The following is an 18,201-nucleotide window of genomic DNA, read 5'->3' as shown; positions in this document are numbered from 1 at the left end:
CTGAATACAACAGGTGTAGGTAGACCTCACAGTGAAATGCTGAATACAACAGGTGTAGTAGACCTCACAGTGAAATGCTGAATACAACAGGTGTAGTAGACCTCACAGTGAAATGCTGAATACAACAGGTGTAGTAGACCTCACAGTGTAATGCTGAATACAACAGGTGTAGTAGACCTTACAGTGAAATGCTGAATACAACAGGTGTAGTAGACCTCACAGTGAAATGCTGAATACAACAGGTAGACCTCACAGTGAAATGCTGAATACAACAGGTGTATTAGACCTTACAGTGAAATGCTGAATACAACAGGTTTAGACCTCACAGTGAAATGCTGAATACAACAGGTTTAGACCTCACAGTGAAATGCTGAATACAACAGGTGTAGTAGACCTCACAGTGAAATGCTGAATACAACAGGTGTAGTAGACCTCACAGTGAAATGCTGAATACAACAGGTGTAGTAGACCTTACAGTGAAATACTGAATACTACAGGTGTAGTAGACCTTACAGTGAAATGCTGAATACAACAGGTGTAGTAGACCTCACAGTGAAATGCTGAATACAACAGGTGTAGTAGACCTCACAGTGAAATGCTGAATACAACAGGTGTAGTAGACCTCACAGTGAAATGCTGAATACAACAGGTGTAGTAGACCTCACAGTGAAATGCTGAATACAACAGGTGTAGTAGACCTCACAGTGAAATGCTGAATACAACAGGTAGACCTTACAGTGAAATGCTGAATACAACAGGTGTAGACCTCACAGTGAAATGCTGAATACAACAGGTGTAGTAGACCTTACAGTGAAATGCTGAATACAACAAGTGTAGTAGACCTCACAGTGAAATGCTGAATACAACAAGTGTAGTAGACCTCACAGTGAAATGCTGAATACAACAGGTGTAGTAAACCTTACAGTGAAATGCTGAATACAACAGGTGTAGTAGACCTCACAGTGAAATGCTGAATACAACAGGTAGACCTTACAGTGAAATGCTGAATACAACAGGTGTAGTAGACCTTACAGTGAAATGCTGAATACAACAGGTGTAGACCTTACAGTGAAATGCTGAATACAACAGGTGTAGTAGTTCTCACAGTGAAATGCTGAATACAACAGGTGTAGTAGACCTTACCGTGAAATGCTGAATACAACAGGTGTAGTAGACCTCACAGTGAAATGCTGAATACAACAGGTGTAGTAGACCTTACAGTGAAATGCTGAATACAACAGGTGTAGTAGACCTCACAGTGAAATGCTGAATACAACAGGTGTAGTAGACCTCACAGTGAAATGCTGAATACAACAGGTGTAGACCTTACAGTGAAATGCTGAATACAACAGGTGTAGTAGACCTTACAGTGAAATGCTGAATACAACAGGTGTAGACCTTACAGTGAAATGCTGAATACAACAGGTGTAGACCTTACAGTGAAATGCTGAATACAACAGGTGTAGGAGACCTCACAGTGAAATGCTGAATACAACAGGTGTAGTAGACCTCACAGTGAAATGCTGAATACAACAGGTGTAGGTAGACCTCACAGTGAAATGCTGAATACAACAGGTGTAGTAGACCTCACAGTGAAATGCTGAATACAACAGGTGTAGTAGACCTCACAGTGAAATGCTGAATACAACAGGTGTAGTAGACCTCACAGTGTAATGCTGAATACAACAGGTGTAGTAGACCTTACAGTGAAATGCTGAATACAACAGGTGTAGTAGACCTCACAGTGAAATGCTGAATACAACAGGTAGACCTCACAGTGAAATGCTGAATACAACAGGTGTATTAGACCTTACAGTGAAATGCTGAATACAACAGGTTTAGACCTCACAGTGAAATGCTGAATACAACAGGTTTAGACCTCACAGTGAAATGCTGAATACAACAGGTGTAGTAGACCTCACAGTGAAATGCTGAATACAACAGGTGTAGTAGACCTCACAGTGAAATGCTGAATACAACAGGTGTAGTAGACCTTACAGTGAAATACTGAATACAACAGGTGTAGTAGACCTCACAGTGAAATGCTGAATACAACAGGTGTAGTAGACCTCACAGTGAAATGCTGAATACAACAGGTGTAGTAGACCTCACAGTGAAATGCTGAATACAACAGGTGTAGTAGACCTCACAGTGAAATGCTGAATACAACAGGTGTAGTAGACCTCACAGTGAAATGCTGAATACAACAGGTAGACCTTACAGTGAAATGCTGAATACAACAGGTGTAGACCTCACAGTGAAATGCTGAATACAACAGGTGTAGTAGACCTTACAGTGAAATGCTGAATACAACAAGTGTAGTAGACCTCACAGTGAAATGCTGAATACAACAGGTGTAGTAAACCTTACAGTGAAATGCTGAATACAACAGGTGTAGTAGACCTCACAGTGAAATGCTGAATACAACAGGTAGACCTTACAGTGAAATGCTGAATACAACAGGTGTAGTAGACCTTACAGTGAAATGCTGAATACAACAGGTGTAGTAGACCTCTCAGTGAAATGCTGAATACAACAGGTAGACCTTACAGTGAAATGCTGAATACAACAGGTGTAGTAGACCTCACAGTGAAATGCTGAATACAACAGGTGTAGACCTCACAGTGAAATGCTGAATACAACAGGTGTAGTAGACCTCACAGTGAAATGCTGAATACAACAGGTGTAGTACACCTCACAGTGAAATGCTGAATACAACAGGTGTAGTACACCTCACAGTGAAATGCTGAATACAACAGGTGTAGTACACCTCACAGTGAAATGCTGAATACAACAGGTGTAGTAGACCTCACAGTGAAATGCTGAATACAACAGGTGTAGTAGACCTCACAGTGAAATGCTGAATACAACAGGTGTAGTAGACCTCACAGTGAAATGCTGAATACAACAGGTGTACTAGACCTTACAGTGAAATGCTGAATACAACAGGTGTAGTAGACCTCACAGTGAAATGCTGAATACAACAGGTGTAGTAGACCTTACAGTGAAATGCTGAATACAACAGGTGTAGTAGACCTTACAGTGAAATGCTGAATACAACAGGTGTAGTAGACCTTACAGTGAAATGCTGAATACAACAGGTGTAGTAGACCTTACAGTGAAATGCTGAATACAACAGGTAGACCTTACAGTGAAATGCTGAATACAACAGGTGTAGACCTCACAGTGAAATGCTGAATACAACAGGTGTAGTAGACCTCACAGTGAAATGCTGAATACAACAGGTGTAGACCTTACAGTGAAATGTTGAATACAACAGGTGTAGTAGACCTCACAGTGAAATGCTGAATATAACAGGTAGACCTTACAGTGAAATGCTGAATACAACAGGTGTAGACCTTACAGTGAAATGCTGAATACAACAGGTGTAGTAGTTCTCACAGTGAAATGCTGAATACAACAGGTGTAGTAGACCTTACCGTGAAATGCTGAATACAACAGGTGTAGTAGACCTCACAGTGAAATGCTGAATACAACAGGTGTAGTAGACCTTACAGTGAAATGCTGAATACAACAGGTGTAGTAGACCTCACAGTGAAATGCTGAATACAACAGGTGTAGTAGACCTCACAGTGAAATGCTGAATACAACAGGTGTAGACCTTACAGTGAAATGCTGAATACAACAGGTGTAGTAGACCTTACAGTGAAATGCTGAATACAACAGGTGTAGACCTTACAGTGAAATGCTGAATACAACAGGTGTAGACCTTACAGTGAAATGCTGAATACAACAGGTGTAGGAGACCTCACAGTGAAATGCTGAATACAACAGGTGTAGTAGACCTCACAGTGAAATGCTGAATACAACAGGTGTAGGTAGACCTCACAGTGAAATGCTGAATACAACAGGTGTAGTAGACCTCACAGTGAAATGCTGAATACAACAGGTGTAGTAGACCTCACAGTGAAATGCTGAATACAACAGGTGTAGTAGACCTCACAGTGTAATGCTGAATACAACAGGTGTAGTAGACCTTACAGTGAAATGCTGAATACAACAGGTGTAGTAGACCTCACAGTGAAATGCTGAATACAACAGGTAGACCTCACAGTGAAATGCTGAATACAACAGGTGTATTAGACCTTACAGTGAAATGCTGAATACAACAGGTTTAGACCTCACAGTGAAATGCTGAATACAACAGGTTTAGACCTCACAGTGAAATGCTGAATACAACAGGTGTAGTAGACCTCACAGTGAAATGCTGAATACAACAGGTGTAGTAGACCTCACAGTGAAATGCTGAATACAACAGGTGTAGTAGACCTTACAGTGAAATACTGAATACTACAGGTGTAGTAGACCTTACAGTGAAATGCTGAATACAACAGGTGTAGTAGACCTCACAGTGAAATGCTGAATACAACAGGTGTAGTAGACCTCACAGTGAAATGCTGAATACAACAGGTGTAGTAGACCTCACAGTGAAATGCTGAATACAACAGGTGTAGTAGACCTCACAGTGAAATGCTGAATACAACAGGTGTAGTAGACCTCACAGTGAAATGCTGAATACAACAGGTAGACCTTACAGTGAAATGCTGAATACAACAGGTGTAGACCTCACAGTGAAATGCTGAATACAACAGGTGTAGTAGACCTTACAGTGAAATGCTGAATACAACAAGTGTAGTAGACCTCACAGTGAAATGCTGAATACAACAGGTGTAGTAGACCGTACAGTGAAATGCTGAATACAACAGGTGTAGTAGACCTTACAGTGAAATTCTGAATACAACAGGTGTAGTAGACCTTACAGTGAAATGCTGAATACAATAGGTGTAGTAGACCTTACAGTGAAATACTGAATACTACAGGTGTAGTAGACCTCACAGTGAAATGCTGAATACAACAGGTGTAGTAGACCTCACAGTGAAATGCTGAATACAACAGGTGTAGTAGACCTCACAGTGAAATGCTGAATACAACAGGTAGACCTTACAGTGAAATGCTGAATACAACAGGTGTAGTAGACCTCACAGTGAAATGCTGAATACAACAGGTGTAGTAGACCTCACAGTGAAATGCTGAATACAACAGGTGTAGTAGACCTTACAGTGAAATGCTGAATACAACAGGTATAGTAGACATCACAGTGAAATGCTGAATACAACAGGTGTAGTAGACCTCACAGTGAAATGCTGAATACAACAGGTGTAGTAGACCTCACAGTGAAATGCTGAATACAACAGGTGTAGTAGACCTCACAGTGAAATGCTGAATACAACAGGTGTAGTAGACCTCACAGTGAAATGCTGAATACAACAGGTGTAGTAGACCTTACAGTGAAATGCTGGATACAACAGGTGTAGTAGACCTTACAGTGAAATGCTGAATACAACAGGTGTAGACCTTACAGTGAAATGCTGAATACAACAGGTGTAGTAGACCTCACAGTGAAATGCTGAATACAACAGGTGTAGACCTCACAGTGAAATGTTGAATACAACAGGTGTAGACCTCACAGTGAAATGCTGAATACAACAGGTAGACCTCTCAGTGAAATGCTGAATACAACAGGTGTAGTAGACCTTACAGTGAAATGCTGAATACAACAGGTGTAGTAGACCTTACAGTGAAATGCTGAATACAACAGGTGTAGTAGACCTTACAGTGAAATGCTGAATACAACAGGTAGACCTTACAGTGAAATGCTGAATACAACAGGTGTAGTAGACCTCACAGTGAAATGCTGAATACAACAGGTAGACCTTACAGTGAAATGCTGAATACAACAGGTGTAGTAGACCTCACAGTGAAATGCTGAATACAACAGGTGTAGTAGACCTTACAGTGAAATGCTGAATACAACAGGTGTAGGTAGACCTTACAGTGAAATGCTGAATACAACAGGTGTAGTAGACCTCACAGTGAAATGCTGAATACAACAGGTGTAGTAGACCTCACAGTGAAATGCTGAATACAACAGGTGTAGTAGACCTCACAGTGAAATGCTGAATACAACAGGTAGACCTTACAGTGAAATGCTGAATACAACAGGTGTAGTAGACCTCACAGTGAAATGCTGAATACAACAGGTGTAGTAGACCTCACAGTGAAATGCTGAATACAACAGGTGTAGTAGACCTCACAGTGAAATGCTGAATACAACAGGTGTAATAGACCTCACAGTGAAATGCTGAATACAACAGGTAGACCTTACAGTGAAATGCTGAATACAACAGGTGTAGTAGACCTTACAGTGAAATGCTGAATACAACAGGTGTAGTAGACCTTACAGTGAAATGCTGAATACAACAGGTGTAGTAGACCTCACAGTGAAATGCTGAATACAACAGGTGTAGTAGACCTCACAGTGAAATGCTGAATACAACAGGTATAGTAGACCTCACAGTGAAATGCTGAATACAACAGGTGTAGTAGACCTCACAGTGAAATGCTGAATACAACAGGTAGACCTCACAGTGAAATGCTGAATACAACAGGTGTAGTAGACCTCACAGTGAAATGCTGAATACAACAGGTGTAGTAGACCTCACAGTGAAATGCTGAATACAACAGGTGTAGTAGACCTCACAGTGAAATGCTGAATACAACAGGTAGACCTTACAGTGAAATGCTGAATACAACAGGTGTAGTAGACCTCACAGTGAAATGCTGAATACAACAGGTGTAGTAGACCTCACAGTGAAATGCTGAATACAACAGGTGTAGTAGACCTCACAGTGAAATGCTGAATACAACAGGTAGACCTTACAGTGAAATGCTGAATACAACAGGTGTAGTAGACCTTACAGTGAAATGCTGAATACAACAGGTGTAGTAGACCTCACAGTGAAATGCTGAATACAACAGGTGTAGTAGACCTCACAGTGAAATGCTGAATACAACAGGTGTAGTAGACCTCACAGTGAAATGCTGAATACAACAGGTGTAGTAGACCTCACAGTGAAATGCTGAATACAACAGGTAGACCTTACAGTGAAATGCTGAATACAACAGGTGTAGTAGACCTCACAGTGAAATGCTGAATACAACAGGTGTAGTAGACCTCACAGTGAAATGCTGAATACAACAGGTGTAGTAGACCTCACAGTGAAATGCTGAATACAACAGGTGTAGTAGACCTCACAGTGAAATGCTGAATACAACAGGTAGACCTTACAGTGAAATGCTGAATACAACAGGTGTAGTAGACCTTACAGTGAAATGCTGAATACAACAGGTGTAGTAGACCTTACAGTGAAATGCTGAATACAACAGGTGTAGTAGACCTCACAGTGAAATGCTGAATACAACAGGTGTAGTAGACCTCACAGTGAAATGCTGAATACAACAGGTGTAGTAGACCTCACAGTGAAATGCTGAATACAACAGGTATAGTAGACCTCACAGTGAAATGCTGAATACAACAGGTGTAGTAGACCTCACAGTGAAATGCTGAATACAACAGGTGTAGTAGACCTTACAGTGAAATGCTGAATACAACAGGTGTAGTAGACCTCACAGTGAAATGCTGAATACAACAGGTGTAGTAGACCTCACAGTGAAATGCTGAATACAACAGGTGTAGTAGACCTTACAGTGAAATGCTGAATACAACAGGTGTAGTAGACCTGACAGTGAAATGCTGAATACAACAGGTGTAGTAGACCTTACAGTGAAATGCTGAATACAACAGGTGTAGTAGACCTTACAGTGAAATGCTGAATACAACAGGTGTAGTAGACCTTACAGTGAAATGCTGAATACAACAGGTGTAGTAGACCTTACAGTGAAATGCTGAATACAACAGGTGTAGTAGACCTCACAGTGAAATGCTGAATACAACAGGTGTAGTAGACCTCACAGTGAAATGCTGAATACAACAGGTGTAGTAGACCTTACAGTGAAATGCTGAATACAACAGGTGTAGTAGACCTGACAGTGAAATGCTGAATACAACAGGTGTAGTAGACCTTACAGTGAAATGCTGAATACAACAGGTGTAGTAGACCTTACAGTGAAATGCTGAATACAACAGGTGTAGTAGACCTTACAGTGAAATGCTGAATACAACAGGTGTAGTAGACCTTACAGTGAAATGCTGAATACAACAGGTGTAGTAGACCTCACAGTGAAATGCTGAATACAACAGGTGTAGTAGACCTCACAGTGAAATGCTGAATACAACAGGTGTAGTAGACCTTACAGTGAAATATTTACTTTCAAGCCCTTAACCAACAATGCAGTAAAAAAAAAAAAAAAAAAAAAAAAAAAAAAAATTAAAGGGCATCAGTAAAATAACAATAGCGAAGCTATATACAGTGGGGCAAAAAAAGTATTTAGTCAGCCACCAATTGTGCAAGTTGGGGTTAGGGGTAAAGGGTTAAGGGTTAGGGGTTAGGTTCAAAGAAAAACAGACGAATCTGATGTGCACTGGCACAGGCAACCCCTTTAGGATAAATGGTTTAGACTATTGTATAAAATACTTTAATGACTAAAAAATATATATATATAAAAAGACCAGAATCAGATTTTAAAATAAGGCTTGGGTTAAAAACCAGGGATTCAGAACTAAGAATAGAGACCAGGGGCCAAGCTCAGAGCAACCAGGGATTCAGAACTAAGAATAGAGACCAGGGGCCAAGCTCAGAGCTGTGGTCTTGGGTTAAAAACCAGGGATTCAGAACTAACAATAGAGACCAGGGGCCAAGCTCAGAGCTGTGGTCTTGGGTTAAAAACCAGGGATTCAGAACTAACAATAGAGACCAGGAGCCAAGCTCAGAGCAACCAGGGATTCAGAACTAAGAATAGAGACCAGGGGCCAAGCTCAGAGCTGTGGTCTAAGAGGTAAGGTTTTAGGTATGAGGGTATAGGGGTTAGGGTTGGAATTAGGGTTAGGATTTAGAAGCTAGGGGTAAAGGTTAGAGTTCGGGTTGGGGTAACGGTTAGGGTCAGGATTAGAGTACAGGTCAGGATTAAATTAGGATCAGGTATGGGGGTCTAGAGGTTAGGGTTAGGCATGGGGATCTCGGGGTTAGGGTGGGGAATTAGGGTAGAGTAAAGGTCAGGGTTGAATTAAGATTGGGTATGGGGGTCTAGAGGGGGTCTAGAGGTTAAGGTTAGGCATGAGGATCTTGGGGTTAGGGTGGGGGATTAGAGTCTGCAAGGAGAAGGGTTAGGTGTTAGGGTTAGGTTGGGGTTACGGGTTAGGTTTCTAGTTTTGAGTCGGTTGATCCACTTCCATCTCTGACAGGTGGAAACCGGAGGGGGGAAGGGAGGGTTATGTTTAGGGGTTAGGGTTTAGGGTTAGGTTTTGAATAGGATTGTGTTTAGTTTCAGCTAGTTTGTTTTACGGTGCACAGGCCTATCTCCTGTTTATCCCTCTTCTGAGGATCTGTTATATTAGGTGTAGTACTTAAAAAGGCCCGTAGGTGTCCTCCTAAGATCATAAATTAAACTGAAGTAAGTTCTAAAATGCCTCTTTCTTTTATTGTTTTATTCTGTTAAAAGAAAGGAAAGACCTAAGAAAAGGGTTAGGGTTTAGGGGTTAGGGTTATGGGGGAGGGTTAGGGTTAGAGTTTAGGGTTAGGGTTATTGTTAGGGGTTAGGGTTATGGGGGAGGGTTAGGAGGTTTAGGGTTATGGGGGAGGGTTATGGGGGAGGGTTAGGGTTAGAGTTTAGGGTTAGGGTTATGGGGGAGGGTTATTGTTAGGGGTTAGGGTTATGGGGGAGGGTTAGGAGGTTTAGGGTTATGGGGGAGGGTTAGGGTCAGGGTTAGGGGTTAGGGTTAGGTTTAAGAAAAAATTGCCCTTCAAGAGGACCAAGTACACGGGCGCATGTTCTCTAATTCTATTGCTCCTAAGGATACATAATTGTTCTACGGGAAATTAGGAGATATTCCCCAAAAAAGGGGTTATGGTTCATACCGGAAGGAAAACAGATAAAAATAACATTTTCCCCTAAGAGGATAAACCTCCAGGCAATACATCAACACATGCTCCCTAATTACCAGGCTCCTCAGGATACCTCTTTATGGAGCCCGAGTTCGAGTTTAAGAATCCGGTTAGGGTTAGACTGGTTAATCTCTATCAGGCCTATGGGATTCCTTACGTCCACGTTTTAAGTCCAAGGGGTTAGGCTTGGAGTTAAGGTTAGGATTATATTTAAGGCTTGGGTTTGAATTAAGGTCAGAATCTAGGTCAAGGTTCAGGATTAGCGATTAGGGCTTGAGGTGGGGTTAAGGTTAGGATTATGGTTCGGGTTAGGATTAAATCTAAGGTTATTGTCAGGGCTGCGGCTAAGTTTAGGATTGGGGTTAAGGTTAGAGCTAGGGTGGGGATTGCTGCAGTTAAGGGTGAGGTTAAGGTCAGGGTTTAGATTAGGATTAAGGTTAAGGTTATAGTCAAAATTAAGATTAGGTTTTAGGATTAGGATAAGGATTATAGTTAGGGTGAACCAAGGGGTTAGGCTTGGGGTCCAAGTTAGGGTTAAATTTGAGGCTGGGGTTAAACTTAGTTTCAGTATTGGGGCCAAAGTTTGGGGTTAGGGATTGAAATAGACTTGAGGTTAAGATTGTGGTTAAGGTTAGGAATGGGATAATTGGCTAGGGTTTGGACTAAGATTGCTCAGGTTAAGGTTAGGGTAAACTAGGGTTAGGATGGTTCAGGAATGGGATTATCGGCTAGGGTTTGGACTAAGATTGCTCAGGTTAAGGTGAGGGTAAACTAGGGTTAGGATGGTTCAGGAATGGGATTATCGGCTAGGGTTTGGACTAAGATTGCTCAGGTTAAGGTGAGGGTTAACTAGGGTTAGGATGGTTCAGGAATGGGATTATCGGCTAGGGTTTGGACTAAGATTGCTCAGGTTAAGGTGAGGGTAAACTAGGATGGTTCAGGTTTAATGTTCCGGTCAGGGTTAGAAGGGTTAGGGTCTCTAATACTTTTCATTAAGACCTGTGGGATTACAACCCAATTTGTTGATCCAACTTCTCTCCTTGATCTGTCTATGTTTTAGCGCCCACCCTTGGTTAGATTCCAACCCTGCTATTCTTAACTGAGCTACTGGATGAGATCTAAAGTGGGTGTATAATATGGTTTTAACTGACTCTTTACTTATATGATATAGATGTTGTTTGAGTCTGGCTTCCAAGGAATTCCTGGTTTCTCCAATATACAGTTTCCCACATTTCAGACATTCAATTCCATATACAATGATGGTGGTCTTCAATTGAAATCCCTCCCATACTGGGGCCCCTAGACCCGACCATTTATTCTGAATATATTTTACTTGTCTAAAGTGTGGTCCCCTCCGCGCCAGCTTCTCCTTGAATCCAGAGTGTACCAGCACATCTTTCAAATGTTTATTTCGCCGATATGCTGATATTACTCTAAACTGTTCGAGGGTGTCCCCATCCTCACTTGTCTGCTTAAAATGATCCTTCACTATGGAGTTAAATTTCATAGAAGACTGTGAATATGTGGTGACAAATGGGATAATACATCCATCGTTATTAGTCCGCCCATATATAGGTTCAGTTACCACCATAGTGTTCACCTCCGCTCTTATGGTGCGGAGGAAACGTTTTGAGTATCCTCTGGGTCTGAGAGCCTTAAAAAGAATTCCTATAGCCTCCTTTACATGTTTTTCCTGTGTACAAATCCTATGAAATCTTATAAGCTGCGACTTTATCAACCCTCTGTAGGTGTGTTTTGGATGAAAACTGGATTTATGTAAGAGGGAATGAGTGTCCGTAGGTTTAAAATAAACCTTTGTTGCTAATTGCTTCAGGTTATCATTCCCCTCTACAAAAAATACCTCGGTGTCCAAAAATTCTAATCGTTCCGGCTGAACGTTGTATTTAATCGTGATCGACGGATGATGTGTATTCAAAATATTCACAAATTCCATAAAATCTGAGGAAGAATGTGTCCATAACCCAAATATATCATCTAGGTACCGTAAATACAAAAATGGAAGCTTTATGCATTTGGGGAAGGCTGATTGTTCCCATTCTGCCATATAAATATTGGCATATGACGGGGCAAACTTCTTCCCCATCGCTGTACCATGGATTTGAAGGAACCAATTAGAGTTGAACTCAAAGTCATTTCTTTTTAAACTAAGTTCCAATAGTTGTAACAAAGCCCCATCTGGTCTATCTAGGTCTGGATATTTATGGAAAATGTTTCTGATTGCTCTAAGACCCAAGTTGGTGTCAATATTAGTATACAAGGAGTCTATATCAATTTGAAAAAAACACAGTTTCTTGAGGCACACTAATTCCTTTCAATTTTGTCACAAATTCGTATGTATCCTTAATGAAACCTTGATGTTTCCGTGACAGGGGATTTATGAAATAATCCAAATACTCCGCTATTCTATACGATTCTGAACCACAATCCGATACAATCGGCCTACCACATGGAACCTCTGAGGGAATGGTCCAAGTCTCAGACTACCACATGGAACCTCTGAGGGAATGGTCCAAGTCTCAGGAGGTTGGTGGATTTTAGGCAACAAATACAATTGTCTGGGGCGTGGGGTATCTGGTCCAAATAGATAAAACATTTGTTTGTCTGTAATGTAATTATTCTCATAAAGTTCCCCTATAATCTCCCTCATTTGTCTCTGGATCTCCTGCTGCAATGAATGAGTCAGTGATCTATAATGTTTCGAATTACTCAACTGCCTACTCGCCTCTATCAGATACTGGGTTTTATCCAAAATGACAATCTTTGATCCTTTATCCGCTGGTGACTGTTGTTCAGGCATCTGAAGCACATGGTCATGGCTCAGAGACGGCGTCTTCAGCGTCATCGGGATCCATCGGTCGTGGCTGAGGCGAATAAGAATTTTCAAGGCTGAGGCGAATAAGCATTTTCAAGGCTGAGGCGAATCAGCATTTTCGTGGCTGAGGCGAATAAGCATTTTCAAGGCTGAGGTTGCCTCTTGAGCTGAAAAAAGGTCAACATAAATGAAAAGTTATACGTGTTTTATGTAAACTTCAGAAACCTCAGCTCAGCCTCAATCTATTTCTAAAATCTGGGCCACAATGTCTAATAGTGCTGGTTTTCATCATTCCTCTGTAATAAGAGACTGATTCATAATCTATAGGCCTCTATAATCACTCATTCAGAAATGGGATACCAGATGACATGAGCCAATCACCTTGTGACTTAGCAGGTAGAAAACAAAGCCAGCAATACTGCAATTTGTTGAGATTTAGAATTCTGTGCAATCACTTCAAATGTGTATTATAACTTACCTTCTTGGCTGGACGTAAGGTATCAAGAATGATCATATTTTCATGTATTTCCATTCTTTCTGATTGGTTCCCCCAGAACCACTGGGCTGGGCCTTCCGTAGGTGCCTTTCAAAAATGTCACGGAGGGACTTCCATCTGGTTTTGCACAATCCAACTTCTGTGAAGAGTAAAATAGAATTGATTGTTAAACAATAACAAAACATTTATTTTGTCATTACAGGTATTTGGCATCTGGATGCTGCCTTTCCACTAAAGCCCCACCTGATGAGGCCATATGCCGGGCATAACATCAGCTACGAGAAAGAAATGTTCAACTATCGTCTCCGTTGAGCTAGAATGACAGAGAAGACATTCTGGATCCTTGCAGCCAGATGGAGGATCCTCTACCAAGAAATAAACCTACTCCCAAGCAAGGTTGATACCCTAGTGGTTGCAATGTGCATCCTCCACAACGTCCTCACAAAGCCTTGTGATGTGGAGATGTGACTACAGCAGGGATGAGGCAGGGATGAGGCATGAGAGGCAGAGCCATCCAGGCCAACAGAGCAGGTCAGGAGGCAGTTTCTGTCAGGGAAAAGTTGACTCAGTATTTCACCTCTGTGGAAGGCTGAACTGACTTCCAGGACAGAATGGTTGTAGTTAGGCCTACTTAGATGCACTGTGTGAGAGTGTGTGTGTGTGTGTAGTTTTTCAACATGGGATACAGTAAGTTCAAATTTGACATCTTCATTTGTTTTGTCTATTCATTCTACACTTTAAAACTGTTGTACAATTCCACCATTATTTCAACAACGAACAAAAAATAAACATGAACATTTGAAAAATGGAAATACTAGTAATTTTCAACAACATAAAAATCTCACATGACTGTTGGCTTCAGAGGATTTCTGTATTAAAAACAGCATACATGGCTTTTACATTCGGCTAACGCTAGCTAGTTTGTTTTATACCGGGGATAAACATTAGTCTTTACAATCTCTCCATAACGCATCTTCTTTAGTTGGATCCTTGTAGAAGAATAGTTACATACATTGTAGAATAATAGTGAAGACATCACAACTATGAAATAACACATATGGAATCAGTTAAGAACAAATGCTTATTTACAAGAACAACCTAGTCCTTCCTCCCCGTCGGGGGATTGAACCCCGGTCTCCCGCGTGCCCTCCCCGTCTCTGGTAATGCCAATATGGAAGACTATCAAATGGTTCTCAAAGATGCCCTCTGGTGGTCATACTAGCACTAACTTGCAGTAACAGAAAAAATGGCTGACAATTAAATGCCGCTCCATGGAATGCTGCGGCAGCCCGCAAGGTGAGCCGTAGTATGATGCAACTTTTAAAGGAGGAACCACTGTATGGCCGTCCTAGCTTGCTCATTAAGGTCTTAATCAAAATTACGGATTGCCTCTTATCCACTCAATGTCCCCTTATGCCATAGTTTGTCCCCTCAAGTATCAGTAGAAACCACATTTGTTAAAGCAAGTCAGCCATATCAGCTATGTTTTTTTTTAAAGGACTCACTCCATGGTGATGAAAAGAAAGCTCTGCTGTTGGGACAGCTTTATGTCGACCCTAACAGTTTGTGGGCACCGTTTGTCAAAGTTATAGTGCAATTAATGTATTGTTTAGTGTTGTGTTCTATCCCACTGTTCTATCCCACGCCTCTATCCCACTCAGACCTTAGAGGACAAAACTACATCTCCCATAATGCAACGCCAGCACCGCTAACCGTCTGCACCACAGAAAGGCATGCTAGCTAGCAACAGCACTTTTAGCACTCTGTAAACTATATTAATAACAATAAAACTCTGAAAGTTACATGTTTCAATAGTCTCACACTCCCTTATAACAATGTCTACAGCATTAACCTTGGGATCTTTTATTTATTTCACGTTATGGACTTCTACAAAGGAGTAATCTGCAACACATACCTTTCTCTCTCAGTGTTTTCTCGGACTGAGGAGAGCGGGAGCTACGGGTAGTACCAGGGTGTTAGTAGGTGACGCAAGCACCCAGATGAAATAAAATACATTTAATGAAACAAAACCCGAAGATGTTAACATCATTCAGCTACTGTAGCTGCCTACCTAACATCAACAGGCAGCACCAGTAGCGCAACAATTAAAAATAGACACCAAAAGTAAAGTTCCTGGCGATCATAGCGATCTGACTCCCCCCTTCTGTCTGAACTTGGAATATTCCTGTTCTCGGGCTTGGGCCACTGACCCCCAACCTGGTTGTTCTGCGTTGTGTACTATTCTAATCATTTGAAGTTTGATGGAATAACCATTTGAACTCTACTACATTCATATGTAGATTATATTTTATATTTGATTGATGATTAGGCCTATGACTTTTGATTGGCTACCTTGTGTAGCGTGGTTCATTCTGCGTTGTGTACTTTTAATTAGGACGCTGCCACAACTGAAGGTCTACTAGTTGAATTATTTTTATTTGCCCTGCACACGAAGAGACAACACACATTATGTTAACCCTTGGCGCAGTCCTAGATCTCAGGCACCTTGCTAGCCGAAAGTCAGGCAAAAAAGCGCCGAAAGGAAATAACAGGGGCTGCGTGCACACATTCAATGCACAACAGCACACCATACATTACAAGTAAAATGACACAGAACATAATTCGGACAAAATAAAAGACATACCTGCACACGAAGAGACACCACACATTATGTTAACCACAGTCCTAGCTCTCAGGCACCTGCGCAAGCACATGGACACTCACTCAAAAACTGTCCCAAGTACTCACAAGTTACAATAGATACCCTAGTTAGCAAGCTTTGTGAAACTTGTTAACATAAATCTTTATATTATCCACATTGTAACAAACTTATGGTAGCATAACAGTACATTGTGTAACATTATGACGGTTTTATATTAAACAATTTCGGAGCTAAGGACTACATACCTCTCTAGAGAACAATAAGGGGGTACGGAAAGATGGGCCAAACGGAAAGATGGGCCAAACCCGCGATGGGCCAAACCAAAATATACAAAACTTTTACAATCACATGTATGTACAATATTGATATGAAAATGTGTTTGTACACCAAAGAAAAACATTAGATATGCAGCTGTAATTAAATTTAAAAAATACACTGAATTATTATTATTATTATTATTATCAAATTATTAACATCCCCTCTTGACCTGGCCTATTTGAATTGGTCCTTGTGTGCAACTTGGTGCATAATCTAGGGGAACAACATCACACTGCTACATTAAGTATAGTGATTGTAGGTGTGGTGGTGGTAGGTGCGGTGAAGGTAGGTATGGTAGGTGTGGTTATGGTAGATGTGATGATGGTAGGTATGGTAGGTGTGGTGATGGCAGGTTTAATGATGGTAGGTGTGGTGAAGTAATTATGGTATGGTATTTGTGGTGATGGTAGGTGAGATGGTTGGTGTAATGGTAGGTATAGTGATGGTAGGTGAGGTGATGGTAGGTGTGGTTATGTTAGGTGTGACAGTTGTGGTAGGTAGGTGTGACAGTTGTGGTAGGTAGGTGTGATAGTTGTGGTAGATGGGTGTGATAGTTGTGGTAGGTAGGTGTGGTAGTTGTGGTAGGTAGGTGTGGTAGTTGTGGTAGGTAGGTGTGATAGTTGTGGTAGATGGGTGTGATAGTTGTGGTAGGTAGGTGTGGTAGTTGTGGTAGGTAGGTAGGTTTGGTGGGTGTGGTGATGGTAGGTGAGGTAGCTGTGGTGATGGTAGGTGTAATAGGTGTGGTGATGGTTGGTTTGGTGAAGGTAGATATGGTAGGTGTGGTGAAGGTAGGTGTGGTAGGTTTGGTGATGGTAGGTGTGATAGATGTGGTGATGGTAGGTATGTTACTTGTGGTGATGGTAGGTGTGGTTGGTGTGGTGGTAGTTGTGGTAGGTAAGTTTGGTAGGTGTGGTGATGATAGATATGGTAGGTATGGTGATGATAGGTGTGGTAGTTGTGGTAGGTTGTTGTGGTAGGTAGGTTTGGTAGGTATGGTGATAGTAGCTGTGTAGGCTTGGTGATAGTAGATGTGGTAGTTGTGGTAGGTGTGGTAGTTGTGGTACGTAGGTGTGGAAGTTGTGGTAGTTGTGGTGATTAGGCTTGGGCGATATCCATATTTTCATATTGTCATACCATCCTTCTCTCATACCAGGATTTACAGTATTACCGGCATAGCACATGAGCGGGTGCTAAAAACACAAGAAAAACCTATGGGCATCTATTACCAGAATGCTAACAAATTAGCACAAACTGATACCAAATTCACATAGACGCTGTTAGCTAAATGCTAACAACTGAAAACGAACAAACTAATTGCAAAGCAGTGGAGGCTGATGAGGGGAGGACAGCGCATAATAATGTCTGGAATGAAGTCAATTGAGTGGTCTCAAACACATGGAAACCCCATCTTTGATGTGGTTGATACCACTCCATTGACTCCATTCCAACCATTATTATGAGCCATCGTCTCCTCAGCAGCTTCCACTGTTGCAAAGAAAGGCAAATCCATCTCATAACGTTATGTAAGGGATAATCAAGAGGGTCTATGAAGTTCTCTGGCAAATAATGAACACTGTGGAACTGACCTTCCATGGACTTGCATTATTTTCCAGAGAACCCATAAAGCCTTGAGTTGATTATCCCTTTAATACCATGGCTATAATTTGACACATTTGCCGGTAGAAATGTGTTCATTTGCCGGTAGAAATGTGTTAATTTGCCGGTAGAAATGTGTTCATTTGCCGGTAGAAATGTGTTCATTTGCCACGTTCATTTGCCGGTAGAAATGTGTTCAACATCCACTTTTTTTATTTATTTTTTATTTATTTTTTATTTCACCTTTATTTAACCAGGTAGGCTAGTTGAGAACAAGTTCTCATTTGCAACTGCGACCTGGCCAAGATAAAGCATAGCAGTGTGAACAGACAACAACACAGAGTTACACATGGAGTAAACAATAAACAAGTCA

At 41.3% G+C, this 18,201-nt stretch overlaps 1 protein-coding gene across 6 annotated transcripts; it reads right to left on the bottom strand.

Annotated features, from left to right (window-relative positions):
* Positions 1-9,638: 9,638 nt before the first annotated feature.
* Positions 9,639-16,025, bottom strand: LOC129834811 (uncharacterized). Of its 6 annotated transcripts, none has more exons than XM_055900111.1 (4): positions 15,168-15,421; positions 13,638-13,798; positions 13,235-13,391; positions 9,639-12,923 (listed from the first exon to the last, which is right to left on the bottom strand). In XM_055900111.1, exon 4 carries the CDS (start codon positions 12,025-12,027, stop codon positions 10,903-10,905), a length of 1,125 nt encoding a protein of 374 aa, XP_055756086.1. In that variant the 5' UTR covers positions 12,028-12,923; positions 13,235-13,391; positions 13,638-13,798; positions 15,168-15,421; the 3' UTR covers positions 9,639-10,902. The 6 variants fall into 6 exon arrangements, with proteins under 6 accessions (XP_055756086.1, XP_055756090.1, XP_055756087.1 ...); XM_055900115.1 differs by having other exon boundaries at positions 13,657-13,798; XM_055900112.1 differs by lacking the exons at positions 13,638-13,798; positions 15,168-15,421 and adding an exon at positions 15,897-16,025.
* Positions 16,026-18,201: the final 2,176 nt, after the last annotated feature.

The sequence above is a fragment of the Salvelinus fontinalis genome, chromosome 35 (genome assembly GCF_029448725.1).
Source record: "Salvelinus fontinalis isolate EN_2023a chromosome 35, ASM2944872v1, whole genome shotgun sequence".
In the NCBI taxonomy this organism is placed as follows: domain Eukaryota; kingdom Metazoa; phylum Chordata; class Actinopteri; order Salmoniformes; family Salmonidae; genus Salvelinus; species Salvelinus fontinalis.
The sequence above is the reverse complement of the archived record's forward strand: the minus strand, read 5'-3'. Positions and strand labels throughout refer to the sequence as shown.

What these genes read in the sequence shown, in the direction of transcription:
- LOC129834811 (XM_055900112.1), bottom strand. Translation starts at nt 12,027, where the DNA reads ATGGGGAAGAAGTTTGCCCCGTCATATGCCAATATTTATATGGCAGAA.